We start from the raw sequence: 17817 nt of genomic DNA, 5'->3' as shown, positions 1-17817 counted from the left end.
ATGACAAAAGAGGAGAGGCTTTCTCCCCAGCTCCAAACAGATGCTGCCAAGGCAAAATGCTGTCCTGTGGTGGCCAGGTGTCTCACTTTCCAGATTGGCTGGATATGCCACAGTCTTCTGTGAGATGCCTTGACTTAGACTTAGATTGCATTTGTGTGTGTGTGTGTGTGTGTGTGTGTGTGTGTGTGTGTGTGTGTGTTAGGGGGCAGTATGATGCATGTGTAGGGTCAGTACTTTCACCATGTGGGCCTAGTTGATAAATTAATATTTTGGTGACACACAAAGAAATACATGACCAAATCAAAAGTTACCCAGCAAGGCAGTCTTTGTCAAAAGGATGTGCCAGGTTGATTAGACGGTCATACGTATCCAAAATGTGCTGTATTAGCCGTAATTCTTGGGGAGCTTGGCTGTTCCTCATTAGATGATGTTCAACCTTGCAATCTATTCCTGATTGGCTAAGTTAGAAAATAGCCTGAAAGGGAGTAGAGAGCTGAGAGAGAATGTGGGATATCTTACACAGTTAAGCATTTCAGGCATTCCAGGTAGCAGATTATATCTGGTCCAATAAGCATATCTGACAGATGACTAACAAAAGGGACTTTTCAGGAGCCTGGACATTAGGGGAAATGGGCACACCCTAACCTTGCCCTCACTGGTTCACAGTTCATCTTCACAGCTCTGTTCACAGCCCGATACTATTATCCTTCCTTTAGAAATGGGCAGGCTGAGGCCAGGGGTGGATTGAGTGCTTTGTCCTAGAGCTCAATAGATTTGGCCTTCGTTCAAGAACCAGTATTTGACCCTGGCCTTCCACCTCCAGAGTTCAAGCTCTGCACTGTTGTTAAGTGTACCTACTCGAATGAAGACCTCTTCAGAGGTTAAGGAGCTGTCCAAGACTCCAGGGTTGATGAGAGGCAAAGAATGTGCTTTCAGAGATTAGACTATGCACTTTGTGCAATTGTATAGTATTAGTCACTTTTCCTGGGGAAGGGTTTATTTCCAGCTCTGAGATTCGAGCCTAGAATGCATGCAAAGAACATGCCTTCAGCAATCAATGAAAGTGACTTCTTGAAGTCACTCCTTTTGGTAATCTTACAATGCTTAGGTGTGCGTGGCTAAGGCTTAACCAGCACTGCCATGCCACACATCTCAGTTGCCATCGTGGCCATTGATGCACATTAGTTCTTTTAAATCGAGTCTCAAACAAACAAACAAAACAAAACCAAAGGGGGGGGATGTATTTTCAAAAGAATCTTGTCAACACTTCAGTATTCAGGACTTTTGCGTGTGTATTCGTGTTCGTGGTGTGGAGGCCAGAGGTCAACTTTAGATGTGGCTCCTCGGATGACCTCCACTTTGGTTTCTGAGACACACTGCTTGCCCAGCAAGCACTTTACTGAGCTATGTAACTACCCCAGAACCGACTGTTATGAACCTCATTTAGTAGCTCTACGAAGCGCCAACGCACAACCGGAAACGGCAGAGATTCTTTCTAGCTCAGGCTACAGGAAAACAAAACCCACATTCTTCCTCTCCAGTCTTACGCCGGCATTTTAACCCACAAGACAGAACGTGGGCTCTACGAGAGGGAACCGGGGGCGGAGGAAGTCGTTCCGGGAAGTACAAAAGCACGCGGGAAACTGCGTAGCTCGGGACTCAACAAAAACAGCTGCTGAGGCGCCATAGCAACGGCGCGGATGGGGAACCGGAAATACTCCCCTGGTGGGCGGGAGAACGTGCGTAGCTCACCAATAGGCGCTACACATTGGAGCTCTCCCTGCCTCGGAGGCGGGCCCCGAGAGCGACTTCCGGCGTGACCGCTGCTGGTCGGTTTCCGGGCGTGCGGTGCGTATGAAGGCCGCGGGGTGCTGTGGGGACCAAAGCGGGCGTTGGTGGGGTGACGGGAGGACTGCAGTGGGGTCTGCGTGTCGTACGAGAGCGGTGTCCGGCGCTGACGGGGCTATTGAGGCCCGTAGAAGGCACGAATTGGGACCTAGCTCCGTAACAACTTATTTCTAATTTAAATTTTAAAACTTTTTTTTTTTTTTTTTTTTTTTTTTTTGAGACATGGTCTCACCATGTAGCCCCAAGCTGTCTGTCTCTTATTGGGCCAGGCGGAGAAAGTGCGCCTGGTTACTGTCACTGTTAGATGATAGCCTCATGTGCCACTCTCTCCAAAAGCGACCACCTCCACCTTGTGCCTCTCTCCCAGTGGCCCCTTGTTTCATTTGTGGAGCCCGTATTTGAAAGCCAGAGGCTAAATGTGTTCAGAACCATCGGTTTGTCCGATTTTGGAAAGGTCTGGGGCTCCTGTGCTCCGTCTTCAGTTGCGCTTGGTACTGATAACCTCACATAACATTCTAACCCAGGCCAAGTTCTCAAACGGAAGACTTATCTCTTGTGTAGCTCCAGTCCCCTCCTCTGAAAGTGTCCCTCATGAGGTTTTTGGGGGCGAACCAAACGAGGTTGTGCGGTCAGAGCGGTAACACCACCTAGCACAGACCGCCCATCCTGTGCCCAAGCTTTCCTTATTGTGCGGACACTTGAGTTTTAAACCCTTTGGGTAAGCAGCCAGTACCAATGGTTGTAGATGGTTGGCATAGCCATGAGCAAGCGCAGCTCCTGTGCATCCTTCCCACTCCCACTTCTGACCGCCTCCTCTCAAATCACACCATCTGACCATTTCCTCCACCACACTTCCCTTTGATACTTAAGTTGGCCTTATGTATTTTTCATTATGTTACATGTCTCTAAAAATATATGAAAAACAAAAAGTGAATTCCTGCATGTGCACTACCAACAAGTATATTATCCCATCCCCCACACCACCATTAAGTCCTCTCCCCTCCTCAAAGTACTCCCTGCTCTGAATTCTGTGTTTCCTTGCTGTTGGTAGGTCTCACCGACTTTTGTGTGGGCCTGTGATTACCATATACAGTTCTTTTGGTGTTTGTCATCCTGTGTGAATGTGTGATTTGTTCTTTGCATATGGTATGTTTGTTTGTTTGTTTGTTTTTTGAACAGGGTCTCTGTGTATCCCTGGCTGACCCTGAACTGGCAATGTGGACCAGGCTGGCCTTGAACTCAGAGAGATCCACTATCCATGTTGATGCAAGTAGCTCTGCTTCCTTCTTTTAATGATACATTTTTTTTTTGGGGGGGGGTTGTTTTGTGTAACAGCCCTAGCTATCCTGGAACTAGCTTTGTAGACCAGGCTGGCCTCGAACTGGCAGAGATTTGCCTGCCTCTGCCTCTGCCTCCCAAGTGCTGGGATTAAAGGTGTGAGCCACAACTGCCTGACTTCCAGTTTCCTTCTTTACTGTCTTGGATTTCACAATGTGATTAGAATCCCTTTATATGGCTATTCCTTGGTTAATAGGCATCCATAGTGTTGCCAGAGTTCCATTACATGATGCCTCTATGAACATGTTTCCTGGGGCCAGTAAGGACATATTTGTAAGGAATGTATATAATAATGGTGTTTCTGGGGACATGCAATCTTGTTGGAATCTATATTCTCCCAGAAGTGGAGTAAAGTCACAGCCAGACATTCCCCTGTTCTTACCCATCCGAAGATCCCCTTTCCCCCCGTCCCCTCCTTTTCTCTCCACTCCTCTCCCATACTCTCCTCTTTTCTCCTCTATCTTTTATATGTATGTATATGTGTGTTTGAGTATAGGTATGTGCATGATGCCCCCAGAGGCCTTGGATCCCCTGAGCTTGACTTACAGGTGGTTGTGAGTGGCCTGTTGAGAGTGCTGGGAACAGAACACTGGTCCCCAGCAAGAGCAACATATGCTTGTAACCTCTAAGCTATCTCTCCTTTCTCTTTTCTTTTTGAAGACGGTCTCTTCCTATAGCTCACACTGGCCTGAAACTCGCTGTGTTTGGGATTGAGACCTCAAACTTGCTCTTTCTCCTGCCAAAGCCTCCTGAGTTCCAGGATTACTGGTATGCGTTACTGTGATGGTGTCCGTGTGGCTTTTTACTCACTTGCCTGATCACATTTAGGTTGGTCAGCTTCTTGATGTACTCTTGTTTATACATCACCTCTTCCACTCTTTCTATGTTCACTCTTCTCTTTATTTTTCTCCTTCTTGATCTGCAGGGGTTCTTAGTGTATTCTAAAGAAGACTCTTGTGGTTATCTGTAGTTTAAACACCTTCCAGCTTGTATCCTCCTCCGCTTCCTTCCCCTCCTTTGGTATTTTTGTGAGGTTCTTTAATGAAGTCAGTAATATATTCTTTTTTGCTTTGACCTTTGTAGCTTTTGTATCTTCTAAGGATATCCTTTTCTACTTTTGGATCATATATTCTCCTATGGTATCATTTAAAGTTGTAAAGTTCTTAAAATCATGGCTCTTTAGGTTTGAGTTTGCATATGGTGTGAGGTAGGGGTTAGATTTCACATATGGCTAATCAGTTGCCTCAGCATTGTGTGGGTGTGCGTATGTGAGTGTGTGTGTGTGTGTGTGTGTGAGTGTGTGTGGTGTGTGTATGTGGTTTGTGTGTGTGTGGTATGTGTGTGGTATGTGTGTGGTGTGTGGTGTGTGTGTGTGTGTGAATGTGTGAGTGTGTGTGTGAGTGTGTGTGTGGTGTGTGTATGTGGTTTGTGTGTGTGTGGTATGTGTGTGGTGTGTGTGTGTGAATGTGTGAGTGTGTGTGTGAGTGTGGTGTGTGTGGTGTGTGTGTGTGGTGTGTGTGAGTGTGTGTGTGGTGTGTGTATGTGTGTGGTGTGTGTGGTGTGTGTGTGAGTGTATGGTGTGTGTGTGGGGTGTGTGTGTGTGTTGTGTGTGGTGTGTGTGTAGTGTGTGTATGATGTGTGTGTAGTGTGTGTGGTGTGTGTAGTGTATGATGTGTGTGTGTAGTGTGTGTGGTGTGTGTGTGTATAGTGTGTGTGTGATGTGTGTGGTGTGTGTGAGTGTGTGTGTGTGGTGTGTGTGTGTGAGTGTATGGTGTGTGTGTGGTGTGAGTGTGGTGTGTGTGTGAGTGTGTGGTGTGTGTGTGTGTGGTGTGTGTGTGTAGTGTGTGTATGATGTGTGTGTGTAGTGTGTGTGGTGTGTGTGTAGTGTGTGTATGATGTGTGTGTGTAGTGTGTGGTGTGTGTGTATAGTGTGTGTGTAATGTGTGTGTGGTGTGTGTGTGTGTGTGTGTGTGTGTGTGTGTGTGTGTTACACCACTCTATGCAGGTGAAGCAGAAGTCTCCTTTCAGGGTTGCTTCTCCTTTCACCATGTGGGCCTGGGGATCAGACTTGGGTTGTCGGGTTTGAGCGTGGCAGGAAGCATCTTTACCCCTGACTGAGTTGTCTAGTAAACCGTCCGTGGCACCTTTCACTGGAGGTTTGCTTTGGTCTGAGCCCTGTTCTCCAGCATCTCATGTCTCCATACACATACGTACCTTTTTCTGAGTTCTCCATTCTGTTCCATTGGTCTTACCTGTCAATTTCTGTACCATTGTCACTGTTTGCTCACTAGTCCTCTTTTTGACATTTGGTGGGACAAGTCTTCCTGCCTTTTGTTTAAAGATATTTGATGCTTTGCCTGTAATGAGTTTTAGAATCAGCACATCAATCACATCCAGATAATTCATAAAGCCTACTCGAATTTTGATTGGCTTTGGATTGGTTCAGAAGTGTTGAATCCAATTGCATTTTGAAGTGGCTGCTTTCATCTTTGTTTGCTGCAGTTACTTTTATGTGTCATTTCGTAGATACAAGACAATTCCTTCAGCACAAGAGTGTAGCTTAGTGGTAGAGAACCAGTCTAGCATGGGTACAGCCAGGGGTTGGACCCCCTAGTATTATGCATATGCATGCATGCACGTAGTTCTCTTCCATTCAGTTTTTGTTAGCTTTTTAGTGTGAGCACATTTTAACAACTTACTTTCTGTATGTACTGACTTCATATCTGCTTTTTTCCTTTATTCTGACTCCCACTGCGTTAATTTTACTGGAATGGATTATTTATATATCTTCCTTTATTCTCTCTTGTCTTCACCCTACCAAGGCCTGGAATCATGGGGCCCCTGCATCACCAGACCTGGCTAGAAGGGATTATTTATAACTGCATTCCTTAAATTTTGAACAAATGGACTTGTTAGTTACCTTTTGGTGTTGGCTTCTGACTTCATTGCCTCTTGGTCAGTACAGTCTGCAGCCTGGCTCTCTGGCTGCCTTGGTTTGTCCTGTTCCGCAGCAAGGGTGTGGGCCTGGTCATCCCCTTCACATTTTACTGTCATGCACATCACCTCTCCCAGTGCACTATGTTCTGTTCATCATGTGAACCAGAGGACTGTGAACTGTCCCACCCTAGTGTGGACTAGAGTGTGCTTCTGTGACCCTGATGAATTGACCTTGAGGTTCGTAGGCCTCGTGGTAAAGGGATAAACATTTCAAGTACTTGTGTATTCTTGTGTGACCTTTTGCTACTTTGTGATGATCTCTATTTCTGCTCATCCTTCATTTATTTATTTTACCATAGTCTATTTTGACTCAATAATAAAACCACATTAGTTCTCTCAGTTTGCAGGACAGATTGGTTTCTAGCATTTAGAAGTTACAGTACATACTTTTAAAATCTGGTCAAAGAGTTTTTAATCTTTAAATTGGTTTCCTTCCTTTTCTTTTCTTCCCCTAATCTTTTCTCCCCTCCCATGTCCTAGGGGTTGAACTTAGGGCCTGGTGCATTGTAGGTGAGCTCCCGGTTATTATACTATTTTTCTTCATTGTTATTATTAATCTGATTGTATAACTGAAATTCATGTTGTCTGTCACGCAAAGGCAGAAATTGAATCCTTACGCCATGCTTAGTCATTGAGCTGGGAAGATACAATTAGATTAAAAAAAGAAAAATCTGAGCCAGGCATGGTAGTGCATGCCTTTTATCTCAGCATGCTCAGGAAACAAAGCCAGGAAGATTTCTATGAGTTAGAGGCTAGCCTAGTCTATATAGTGCCATATAAGCCAACCAGAGCTACATAGTGAGACTCTTTCTCAAAACAAACAAACAGAAGTCTGTGTTCCTCTTCTCATCTTCAGAAAGCTGATTGACAGGGGGCAGGAAGCAGGCTGTCAGTCACTCCAGAGTGCAGTCTTTGCCTTCTGCTCTGGGGGTCAGCCTAGCCTCCAAGACTCATGGAGCTTTTCTGGGTATCCTCAGCAGAGTTTTCCTTTTTATAGTCTGTCTTGTGTTTGGGGAGAGGAGGACCGGAGTGTGATGCTCAGGTATGTGGTTACCTGGCCTGCACTGTCCAAACAGAGAGGGCCTCCATGGACAAGAGTGGGTGAAGGAGAAGGGCAGACTTGGGGCTTGCTGGTGAGGTGTTCTTGAAGATGGCTGGCAGGAAGACAGAAAGTGGACACAGGTAGTGTGCCTTTAGGGTGTTGCTAAGCCTTTTTTGGTAGTGTTGTCTCACTTAAAATCTATTGTGGTTTGTTTGTTTGTTTGTTTGCCTTAAAGATATATTTTCTTATTGCTTTATAGATAAACAGATTAGGCATAATAGCTAAAAATGTTGCCACATTCTCTTGACCTAACATGTTGGCAATATTCTTGTTGGAACACAGGATCACCTCAGGTGAATGGCAACTGCTTCAGCATGCTGAGCCACACTGCAGGCAACAGCCAGGCAAAGGGGCTCAGTTGTAGTACGGTTTAGATGGTGTGAAGACCAGGTAGGACTAGTAAGGAAAACTCTCAGTGCCTCCACCCAGCTTCAAACCCATGTGCTTACTGTTTACAGGGCCCCGCCTGCCAGACAGGGGCAGGTGTTTTGATCTGCCCTGTGTTGTATGTTTATCAGCTCTGATCTTTGTGGTTTCTAGAAAGGTACGTTTTTATTACATTTATTTTTGTATGTATGTATGTCTTTGTGTGGGTGTGGACCATAGCATTTGTGTAGAAGTCAGAGGACAAATTGCAGGAGTTGATTCTTTCCTTCTTCCATGTGGGTCCTGGGGATTGAACGCAGGATGTGAGCTTTAGTGGCAAATGTCTTGCTGGACCCAGAAGATACCTTTTTGTGAGACTGCAGAGGACTGTAGAAATAGTTCAGTCCTCCTGTGACAGCTGTTTTATTGGCAGCTTGGAAGAGGGGAAGGAAACTCCAGTCTATTAGATGCTTCTCAGGTGTGTTCTCGGTAGTGTGTGTCATACTTATATAGGGAGAACACAAAGCCTTGGCTTAGTTCCTCCAAGACTGTCGAGCTGGTAAGTGGTCCAATCAGGGTCCAGACTCGGAATTGTTCAGTAGTAATTGGCACAGGTTTGGTGTTTGCTGTGGTAGTAGGCTGTTACCTGTGTTAACTAACTCACCTGAGTTATAGGAGTTCTTGGGAGAACATTTCTGTCATTGTTCCCACTCTGCAGACCAGAAACTGAATAATATGGGGACTTTAGTTTCCTTGTCTATCACTTCATAAGTAGTTAGTCCAGGAGGGCAGTGAATCAGTTGTTGTAGCTCCAGAAGCCCTCAATTCACACTGCTCAGAACTGTGGAATGAACTTGAGCCCTGACCCCTGTTCTTTTCATTTCTGGAGTCATCAGTACAAGGAGCTGAACTCTGACAACCACAAGCAGTGTTTGCTTCTCAGCATAAACCATTGCAGACCCTGCACCATTGCCCTTGTGTGCATGGAGGTGACTGTGACACTTCTTTTTCAGGTCCCTCCAACATGCAGGGCAGCACAAGAAGAGCGGGTACCATGACAGATGTCCATCGGCGCTTCCTCCAGCTGCTGATGACTCACGGTGTGCTGGAGGAGTGGGAGGTTAGGCGCCTGCAGAACCACTGCTACAAGGTCCATGACCGTAAGTGTTGTGTCTTTGTTCCCAGCAGCCAGCCTCTGGTACTGTATTGATCAGAGACTAGCAATGTTGGGATAACGATACAAGAAAAGTTGTCTGGTAGCCCTGACCTGACCGTTCAAAACTCTGATCTCATCTTTCTCCACCTCCCTGAAGTGACTCTGAGGTTTAGTTTGATAGGCAGAAGCCTGGACTCTGAAGGTGTGAAGTTACACTTGACAGCAAGATTCCAGTATGTGCTCCAGCTTTGTCTGTCTTAGTTAATTAAGATTTCAATTGCTGTGAAGAGACACCATGACCACGGCAACTCTTACAAAGGAAAAACATTTAATTGAGGTAACTTACATTTTCAGAGATGTAGTCCATTATCATGGTGTGACATGGTGGCATGCAGGCAGGTGTGGTGCTGGAGAAATAGCTGAGTGTCCTCTATCTTAACTTGCAGAGAACAGGAAGTGGTCTGTCTCACTGGGTGTGGCTTGAGCATATATGAGACCTCAAAGCCCGCCTTCACAGTGACACACTTCCTCTGTCAAGACCACACCTACTTCAGCAAGGCCACACCTCCTTATAGTACCACTCTCTTTGGGGGCCATTTTCTCTCAAACCATCACAGTGTCCATGTCTTTAAGGTAGGAAGAGTGAGTGTAACTCACAGGATCCTGGGAGTTGAGGAGTGACTTAAGCAGAATGCCTGGCGTGGGAGGAGTGCTCAGGTGGCTGTTGTTAGGAAGAGGGCAGCTTAGCACACCAGCAGGACATGGCTTTAGACCCAGCCAACCCTGGAAGGCATGCCAGCTGTGTCCTGTGCTAGCCTTATGCATTTGGAGCATCTCCTCTGCAGGTCACTGGGAGGTGTAAGATGGTACTTAGGGATGAGAGTTGGCATACACTGAGGCCTCCTATAGAAACAATGAGGTCAGTAACAAAAGACCCCTGGAATCACAGAAAGCCAGCATGTTGAGTGTCTCTATGGGCGGAATTGGTGACTGAAAAGGAAAATTGACCCTGCTCTCTGATATTGCTTGTTAGGTTCTGGGAAAGTGCAATAATTACATTCCTTGCTCAGGAAAGTACCAGAGTGGACTGGAAGGCTGTGCTGTGTGTGCCAGAGTTGCTGGCTTTTGTGTGGTAGGTAGTAGAAGAGGATAGTCAGTGGGAATCTGAGACACTTCATCTTATGCTGTCCATTTATTTGTTTGTTTAGTTATTTATTTATTTTTGGTTTTGGGGACAGGGTTTCTCAGTCCTGGCTGTCTTGGAACTCACTCTGTAGACTAGGCTGGCCTCTAACTCAGAGATCTGCCAGCCTCCCTCTACAATGCTGGGATTAAAGTTGTGTGTCACCACTGCCTGGCTAGTTTATTTTGTTCTTATTTATTTATTTGGTGTTTTACTTGCATGTGTGTCTGTGTGTGTGTTAAATCCCCTGAAATTAGAGTTACAGACAGTTGGGAACTGCCATATGGGCACTGGGAATTGAACCCAGGTCCTTCAGAAGAGCAGCCAATGCTCTTAACCACTGAGTCATCTCTTCAGCTCCACTGTGTTCCTTTAAGAGAGAAAACAAAAACAAAAAACAAACAAACAAAAAACTGGAAGTGAGCACATTGTAAAGTTAGTGTGCTCTTGATAGTCTCTTCTAACTCGTGCCCATGAAGGTGTTTGGTTTTGTTCTGCATTTTTGTTTCTGTCCCTGTATTTCTAATTTTCAAGGGAACAAAAATGGCGTTAGAAAAGTGAGCCAAGGCAGGAAGAGTGGTGGAAGAGGTGGGGTGGAGGACTCACAGGAGGAGGGGAAGGGGTGGGGTGGAGGACTCACAGGAGGAGTGGGGATCATGGGGGTGGAGGACTCACAGGAAGAGGGGGAAGGGGTGGGGTGGAGGACTCACAGGAGGAGGGGGAAGGGGTGGGGTGGAGGACTCACAGGAGGAGGGGAAGGGGTGGGGTGGAGGACTGAGAGGAGGAGGGGGAAGGGGTGGGGTGGAGGACTCACAGGAGGAGTGGGGATCATGGGGGTGGAGGACTCACGGGAGAGCAATGAGGAAAGCATGTGCGGTTGGAGCTGTACAGAGGTAAGGGGACTGAAAGGGGGAAGAAGAGTGTAGAAATGGGGTTCTTTCAAGATGTGCCATGGGGAAAGAATGAACGAAGGCAGCATGAAGCCTGTTCTCCAAAGCAGTGGGACTGGAAACACTCTGGGAAACTCCAGAATGACCTGTTGCACAGGGCAAGCAGAGGCTGGAGGCCTGGGGCAGGGCAGCAGACATGTCCTCTGCTCTGGAGCTAAAACTGGCTGGCCTAGACAGGTCAGAGGTATTTCCAGATGAAGAGCTCTGTGCACAGTGCAGACCTCTGGGAGGATGTGAAGCAGGGAAGTGTGATTAGTGGCTGCGTGGGAACTGTCCTCTAAGAAGTCTGTGAACTGTAGTTGTCTGAAGAGCAGTGGGAGGGGAACTTGATTGAGAGGGAGTCTTACACCTTTCCTCCCTTCTTCAAGCCCCTCAGGACTTCACATCTACCCCTCAGCATCCTCTTCAGGAGGTGGCCTGGCCATGAGCCACAAGATCGTCTCTTGTGCTTTGGGGAGGTGAGAGAGAGGGGGGGGGGAGGATAAGGCAGGTGTGCATGTGGAAGTCAGAGGAGAACATCTTCCATCTTGTTTGAGACAGTCTCCTGCCCAAGCTTGCAGGGACTCTTCTGCCCCATCTCCCCATATGAGCAGTGAGATTACAGATGTGCACTACTATAGCTGCTGGAGACTTCAACCCAGCCCTCATGCTTACGTAACTGCCATTTCCCCAGCTGAGACACATCTCCCTGGCACAAGACCATCCCTTAACTATAGGGCGGTTTTTTGCCTCTTCCTTTTGGTTTCTTGTTGACAGGACAGTTTTGTGGTGCTGTGCTGGAGCTGTATGATGTCTTAGTACTCAGAATGAAAGTGTTCTTGCCTCTATTTGACCTCTAAGTTGCTATGACCTATTTAGGAAAGTCCTATAGAATGTGTCTGGGAGTTGATTTATAGCAGTGCCCCCTTATCTGCTGGGATATGTCCCACGATCCCCAGTTGCAATCTTGAAATTAGGGCTAGTAGTAAACCATGAATGTACTGTGCTTTTTTCTGTTTATACATGCCTGCAATAAAGTCTAATGTATGAAGTAAGCATAGCAGGAGACTACCACAGTGTTTGTATAGAAGAGTTAAAACAGTGATAAAAGTCAAGTGAATGTGTGCTCTTGTCCCCATGCCACCATACTGTCCTGTACCGACTTGACTGTGGCTGACATCTGTAAGGAGTAAGGTTTTTCCTCCCGCTGCCGAGTCTTGTCCCGCCGCCGTGCCAGCCCCAAATAACACACAGAGACTCTGTATATGATATAATTCTTTTGGCCAGTTACTAGTTTCTTATCGGCTAGCTCTGTGTTAATTATTAACCCATTTCTATGTATTTCCACGAGGTCTTACCAGCGAGAGGTGGCTGGTGGTTCTAGTCTCTCCAGACTCTCCATGTTGACCCCTCCTTCCTCCTTCCTATTTCCTCCTTGTCTCCTAGTCCCTCCTATCTTCCTTTCCTATTGGCCAACAGTGCTTTATTCATTAACCAGTATGAGAAACATATACAGAATGACATCTCCCATCAGACATCTGGTGAGTAAAGCACCAGAAAGTGGTACGTTGGCTAAGGGAGGCTTCTGCAACTGTCACAGTTTGCATCTCTCTCTCCCTCCCCTTTCTTGTTTGAAACAGAGTCTCTCTGTAGTCCTAGTACTCACTCTGTACACCAGGCTGGCCTTGAACTCTGGCCTTCTAGTGTTGGGATTAAAGGTGTGCCACACTCCTGGCCATGTGCAACAGTTTTAGTGCCTGCATATGCTGAGGTAAACAGGGTATAGCCAGTCTGTCATTTCCTGTCCACTATTAAAGAAAGAAAAGGGCTGCTTTCCAAGAATTCTTGTTACTAAAGATTTTAAAACAAGTGATGATGGAGATAAATGATGTGAGATCAAAAATGCTTACATGACTTCGAGTGTTATTTCTCTTATATTTTGAAGCAATGCCCAGGAATGTCCCTTACAATAGGGAAACCATTGTAAGAGAAGTGTGGTACAAAGTATTGAATGGCCTGTAGACCACTGCCCTGCCTCATTCATGCACACCAAAAGCCCTGCTTGTCCTGACGTCCTCTTATACTGCTTTTAGGGGAATGTTTATTCCCCATTCTCCTTGCCAGGGCAGCTTGTAGATTTTGTCCTGGTGTCCTGGTACAGCACCTTCTCACTCCACAGAAAGAATCTGGATACTTGTCTGTGTTGTTAGAGGAGGTTGGATTCTATCCATGGTTTCTATCCATGTGCATGTACATTGTTCCAGCAATACGTACTGAGACTGTCAGCTCAGCTCAGTGCCAGGGACTGGTGACCAGAATCTCGTAAGTCATATCAAGTCTGTAGACAATCTTAGTAGCCACAGACATGGCAAGTTGAGGTTAGGACCTAACAGTCCAAAGATGGACAAGATGCCAACGAAGGCCAGTGAGCTCCTGAGAGACATACTGTGGGGTCCCCTGCCCTACACTAGACACATGCCAGTTTGTCCATTTCCCAGAGAGTAACTGCTGTCCAGCAATTGACTTAAGTTTGATACTGTCTTTGTAAGCTTAGCATCAGATCCCACAAGTTAAAGGTGACAGTCCCACACACTGTCCCAATTCCAGGTGCTAGTTGCAAGTCTCGGGTCACCTGTGCTTCTGGCTGTAAAGCAAGGCTTTTGTGACCCATCCTCTGGTTAGATATTCTGCTAGACTGACTGAGCACTCAGGAAAGTACTCTATGTACATTGCTGGTTGATTAGGAGTGGAGTCTCTGGCCTAGTGATGTTGTGATATGATGTCATCATCTGCAGCTGTCCTGAGATGCATGGGGCATGTTGGCCTCAGGCTGGACATGCCTGCTGTCAATTATATAATTCAGACATAGGCAGATAGGGTGGTGTTTGGAAGGCGAGATGATGTGGTGCTTTTGAACCTTCTAAGTGTACCACCCTCCTGGAACCTAAAGGTCCTGGGACCCCATTACTGTTCAAGGGTTTTATGAGGGTCTCATTACCTAGGTCTGATTGATTAGACCATACCTATCTATGATTAATTCAGTCTCTCGTCCTTTCTCTCTCTAGAGTTTGGGGGGTTTTGATGCTGACGCGTCATCTTTCTGGTGACCAGCCCCTACCTTGAAGCTACCTAGAGTTTCCTCATTAGAACAAAAGGAGCCCCTGTCACCTTTGTCAGCCTGGAAATTCCAGGGCTTTTAGGAGTTCTGTGCCAGAAACCGAGGACAGAGGCTGGTGTCATTTCTTGTATTGTAGGCTGCAATGGGGTAATACTGCAGCTGTCCTGGCGCTAAGCTGTGCAGGGTTTCAGCCACAGCAGCCTGCCCAGACTGAGCTGGAAGCACATCTATAGCACCTCAGAGGTTCCCAGTGTGTCAGGAAAGTCCCATCACCAGATAAATGACCACTTGAAGGCCAGAGAGTCACATGGCTTCTGTGAAGACTGGGAGAGTTGCCACTTTTAAGTTCAAGAACCCTCTGCAGTAAATTTAAGTAAGAAATATAGATTGACAGCTGGCTGGCAAGATGGCACATGGGTAAAGTACTTTCCACCAAGCCTGACAACCTAAGTTCAATTCCCAGGACCTACACAGTGGAAAGAGAAAACAAAGTCTCTGGCCCTCTTAGAAATAAACAAATGTAAAAGGAACATAAAATTAACAATGGAGATTAAGCATATCTAAACCAAAAGCTCCACAGTCTGGAACCTCTTGAGCACCAGTCTAACACAAGTAGAAGGTTCTACACTGAGTCTTTCATGCACAACATTCTTTTAAGCTGTTATATAAAATTACCTTTAGCTTGTCATCGGGTGTATAGGAATCCTGAGTGAAGTTCATGTTCATACTGGAGTCTCATCCCAAGATGTCTTGTTATATATAGTCAGGTATTTCAAAATCTGAAAAGGTCCAAAATGCTTGACTAATAGTAAGTCTGCCCTGACTGAGTGAACTGTGACGAAGACAAGATAGTACTTATTCCCTTATTTTATGAGGCCTACATCATTGCCATGTCAGGAGGCATTGCAAGGAAAGAAATCATAGACCTGTAGTTTACCATAGCATCTAAACCTAATATTGCTGAGTTGTATAAGAAGGATGATACAGCATGATCAAGTGGGCTTATTCTAAGAGTGTTGGGTTAGTTAAAATTCAAAAGTCAACCAGTGAGGTCATGTAGCTCAAGTTGGTAGAGTGCTTACCTAGTATGCATGGAGTCCTGAGTTCTAGCCCTGCACCACATAAACTGGGCATGGTGGTGCACACTTGCAATCCCAGCACTTAGGAGGTGAATGCTAGAAGATCAGAAGTTCATTCTTGGCTACAGAGATAGTTCAAGACTGGCTTGGAAATGCATGATAGAAGAAAAGAAAGTCAACCCAAGTAATTATATAATTCATCCTATTAACAAACTGGGTTCCAGGCTCAGCACCATACACTCATATAAGGTTACTAAAGAAACATTTTGCTTATTTAAAAATGCTGTAGCCGTATGGTTTAGTGTGTATTTTACGCTTAGAACACATCTTAATTTGGAGTGGCCACAGCTGAAGTGCTCAGTAGCTACATGAAAGAACTGTAGGCAGCTCCCCAGCTTCTGCTGTCTGAAGCCTCTCCTGCTTAGATCCAGATTGCTTTCAGCGTGTGCAGAGATCTGTAAAACTGGGGCTGCGTTCTCTCTGCCCACCAGGTGAGCTGCAGTGTGGAGGAGATGCTGTCTGCTCTCTAAAGGGGCCAATATGTATTATGTGGGGCGATGCTTTAAGAAATACTCTTTACTGTCGTGTATGTATGTGGGTGTAGGGGTTGCCTACAAGGTGTGCTTGTGGAGGTCAGAGGTCAGCTTCTGTGTGGTCTGTCCTTCCACTTTTATGTGGGTTCTGGGTCTTGAACTCAGGTTCTACTGCCTTCATGATGAGTGCTTTGCCAACTGAGCATCTCCGAAGCCCCAGGGGCATTTTGAGATAAGGTAATGTGCACTTTGACCCACTGGCTCATCATCCATTAGCATTTCTCCCTAAATTCTTCCTCTAGGGGCTGCTAGTGCCACCTGACACCTTGTTACTGATTTTGCTTTAAGTTTTATGCCAACTTTTAGTCAAGTTTAAAATTTACGATTCTGAGGATAAAATATCTCAAATTTAGATACAAAAAATTAGGGGTTGGATTTGGTGATGAATGCCTTTAATCCCAGCACTCAGGAAGCAGAGGCAGGCAGATCTCTGAGTTAGAGGCCAGCCTGGTCTACAGAGCTAGTTCCAAGACAACCAGGACTACATAGAGAGACCCTGTCTCAAACAAACAAACACCAAACAAACGAAAAGATTATTGGCTAAAGAAATGGCTCAGGGGTTAAGAGCTCAGGGGTGGCTACTCCTCTCTTTTCTTTGTTCTTTTTTTGTGTTTTGTTTTGAGACCAGGTCTCTATGGAGCCCAGGCTGTCTTGGAACTCACTATTTCAACCAGGCTGGCCTCAAACAGAGATCCGCCTGCCTCTGCCTCCCAAATTCTGGGATTAAAGGTGTGTGCCACCACTGCCCTTATATGAGGTAGCTGTTCTTGCAGAGGATCCTGGTGCTTACTTCCCAGCACCCACATTGTGGCTCACAAACATCTGTAACTCCAGTTCCAGGGGATTCAGTGCCCTTTCCTGCATATGTAGTGCAGAGATACATGCAGGCAACATACCCATAGACACTAAATAAGTAAGTAAAACTTCGAAGTAAGCCTAACACAAGTTCCTGGCATCTGCTGTGTAAACAGCTCTGTAAGTTCCGTATCCACTGAACATGGGAGTCTTCCCAGTGTTTGCAAACCTTTCCCTGCATCTCCCAGGTGTGACTGTAGCAAGGTGCTGACACACCCACAGCTCTTTCCTTGTTCTCCTGGTGAGTCATACTGATGCTGACATTTTAGTTATGTTCCATTCTGTCACACTGTAAACACCTCTTCCCAGAGAGGACTTAGTGTAATTAGAAGCTGAATCCAAATAAAATGATCTTGTATTTTTAATGAATTCATTATGCACCTGTCTTCCTTGGCTGTGATGAACAGTTAATAAGCACACCTGAGTCTGGGTTTGCTTTCCTTGGAAGGAGTGCTGAGGTGTAGTGGGACTCTGAGCCAAGACTGGTGATGAAGTTCATCAGGAGAGGAGGGCCTGTGGAGGGAGAGGGTGTGGTTAAGAGTAAAGAGATCAGCCTGAAGGTGGGACATGGCATCTGGCTCCACTCAGGCAATATATGGAGCAGAACAGTTAGTCCACTGCCTGAGTGCAAGGTGCAGGGGCTCAAAAGAAGAGAAGGAGTGGCCTGTGCAGAGTGTGAACCCAGAGTCATTGTGACAGTGCATGGCAGCACTCACATCTAGCCCCCTGGATTGTGCGCTGCCTCACACCCAAAGGATAAGGTATTGAAGGACTACAGCTGGGCTGCAGAGCTGCCCCCTTTGAGCCTGTTCTGTACAGGGGCTGCTCCGCCCTGGGAGGAAGAGTGTGGAGGCCTTGGATAGGCCGTTTTAGGCTGCTGGCCTGGGAAAGCTGGAAGCAGGCAGATCCTGGGGGGGATGCACACTTGGCCTGAGTTGAAGTAGGAAGCTTTTAGTTGTTAACATGGCCAGACTGTCATAATCTTGTTAGCTCTGGGTAGGTGGTTTGTTTCCTGGGCTGGTTGTTAGGGCTGTGGTCTGACTTACCACAAGTGTAGTTGGAGCTTAAGCTTCCTGAGGTAGGCCTGTGGCTGCCTGGGCTGCTGGCTCACAGTTAAGCTTTATGTATGGTTGGCCACTGCCTGTCTGTCCAGTTTCTGGAGTAAAGTGTTTACCATCCTGCCTCAGTCAGAAACTACAGCTTTATCAAATGGCCAGGGAACAGGGTGTGGATCCTTTAAGTCTCTTCCCAGG

The 17817-nt window shown here is 46.3% G+C and overlaps 1 protein-coding gene across 3 annotated transcripts in view; it reads left to right on the top strand.

Moving 5' to 3' along the window:
• The first annotated feature begins 1740 nt into the window (after positions 1-1740).
• The window catches only part of Nsmce1 (NSE1 homolog, SMC5-SMC6 complex component), a 28914-nt gene continuing 12837 nt past the window's right edge, over positions 1741-17817 (top strand). The window contains exons 1-2 of one of the 3 annotated variants that reach the window (XM_051192897.1): positions 1741-1848; positions 8665-8811. In XM_051192897.1, coding sequence (XP_051048854.1) covers positions 8676-8811 — 136 coding nt within the window. In that variant the 5' untranslated portion in view covers positions 1741-1848; positions 8665-8675. Of the gene's footprint in view, positions 1849-7665; positions 7685-8664; positions 8812-17817 lie in introns of those variants that run through there. The other 2 variants (XM_051192898.1, XM_051192896.1) reach the window with 2 other exon arrangements.

The sequence above is a fragment of the Phodopus roborovskii genome, unplaced genomic scaffold, assembly GCF_943737965.1.
Source record: "Phodopus roborovskii unplaced genomic scaffold, PHOROB, whole genome shotgun sequence".
Taxonomy (NCBI): domain Eukaryota; kingdom Metazoa; phylum Chordata; class Mammalia; order Rodentia; family Cricetidae; genus Phodopus; species Phodopus roborovskii.
Note: the sequence above shows the minus strand (reverse complement) of the source record. Positions and strands in the feature narration are given on the sequence as shown.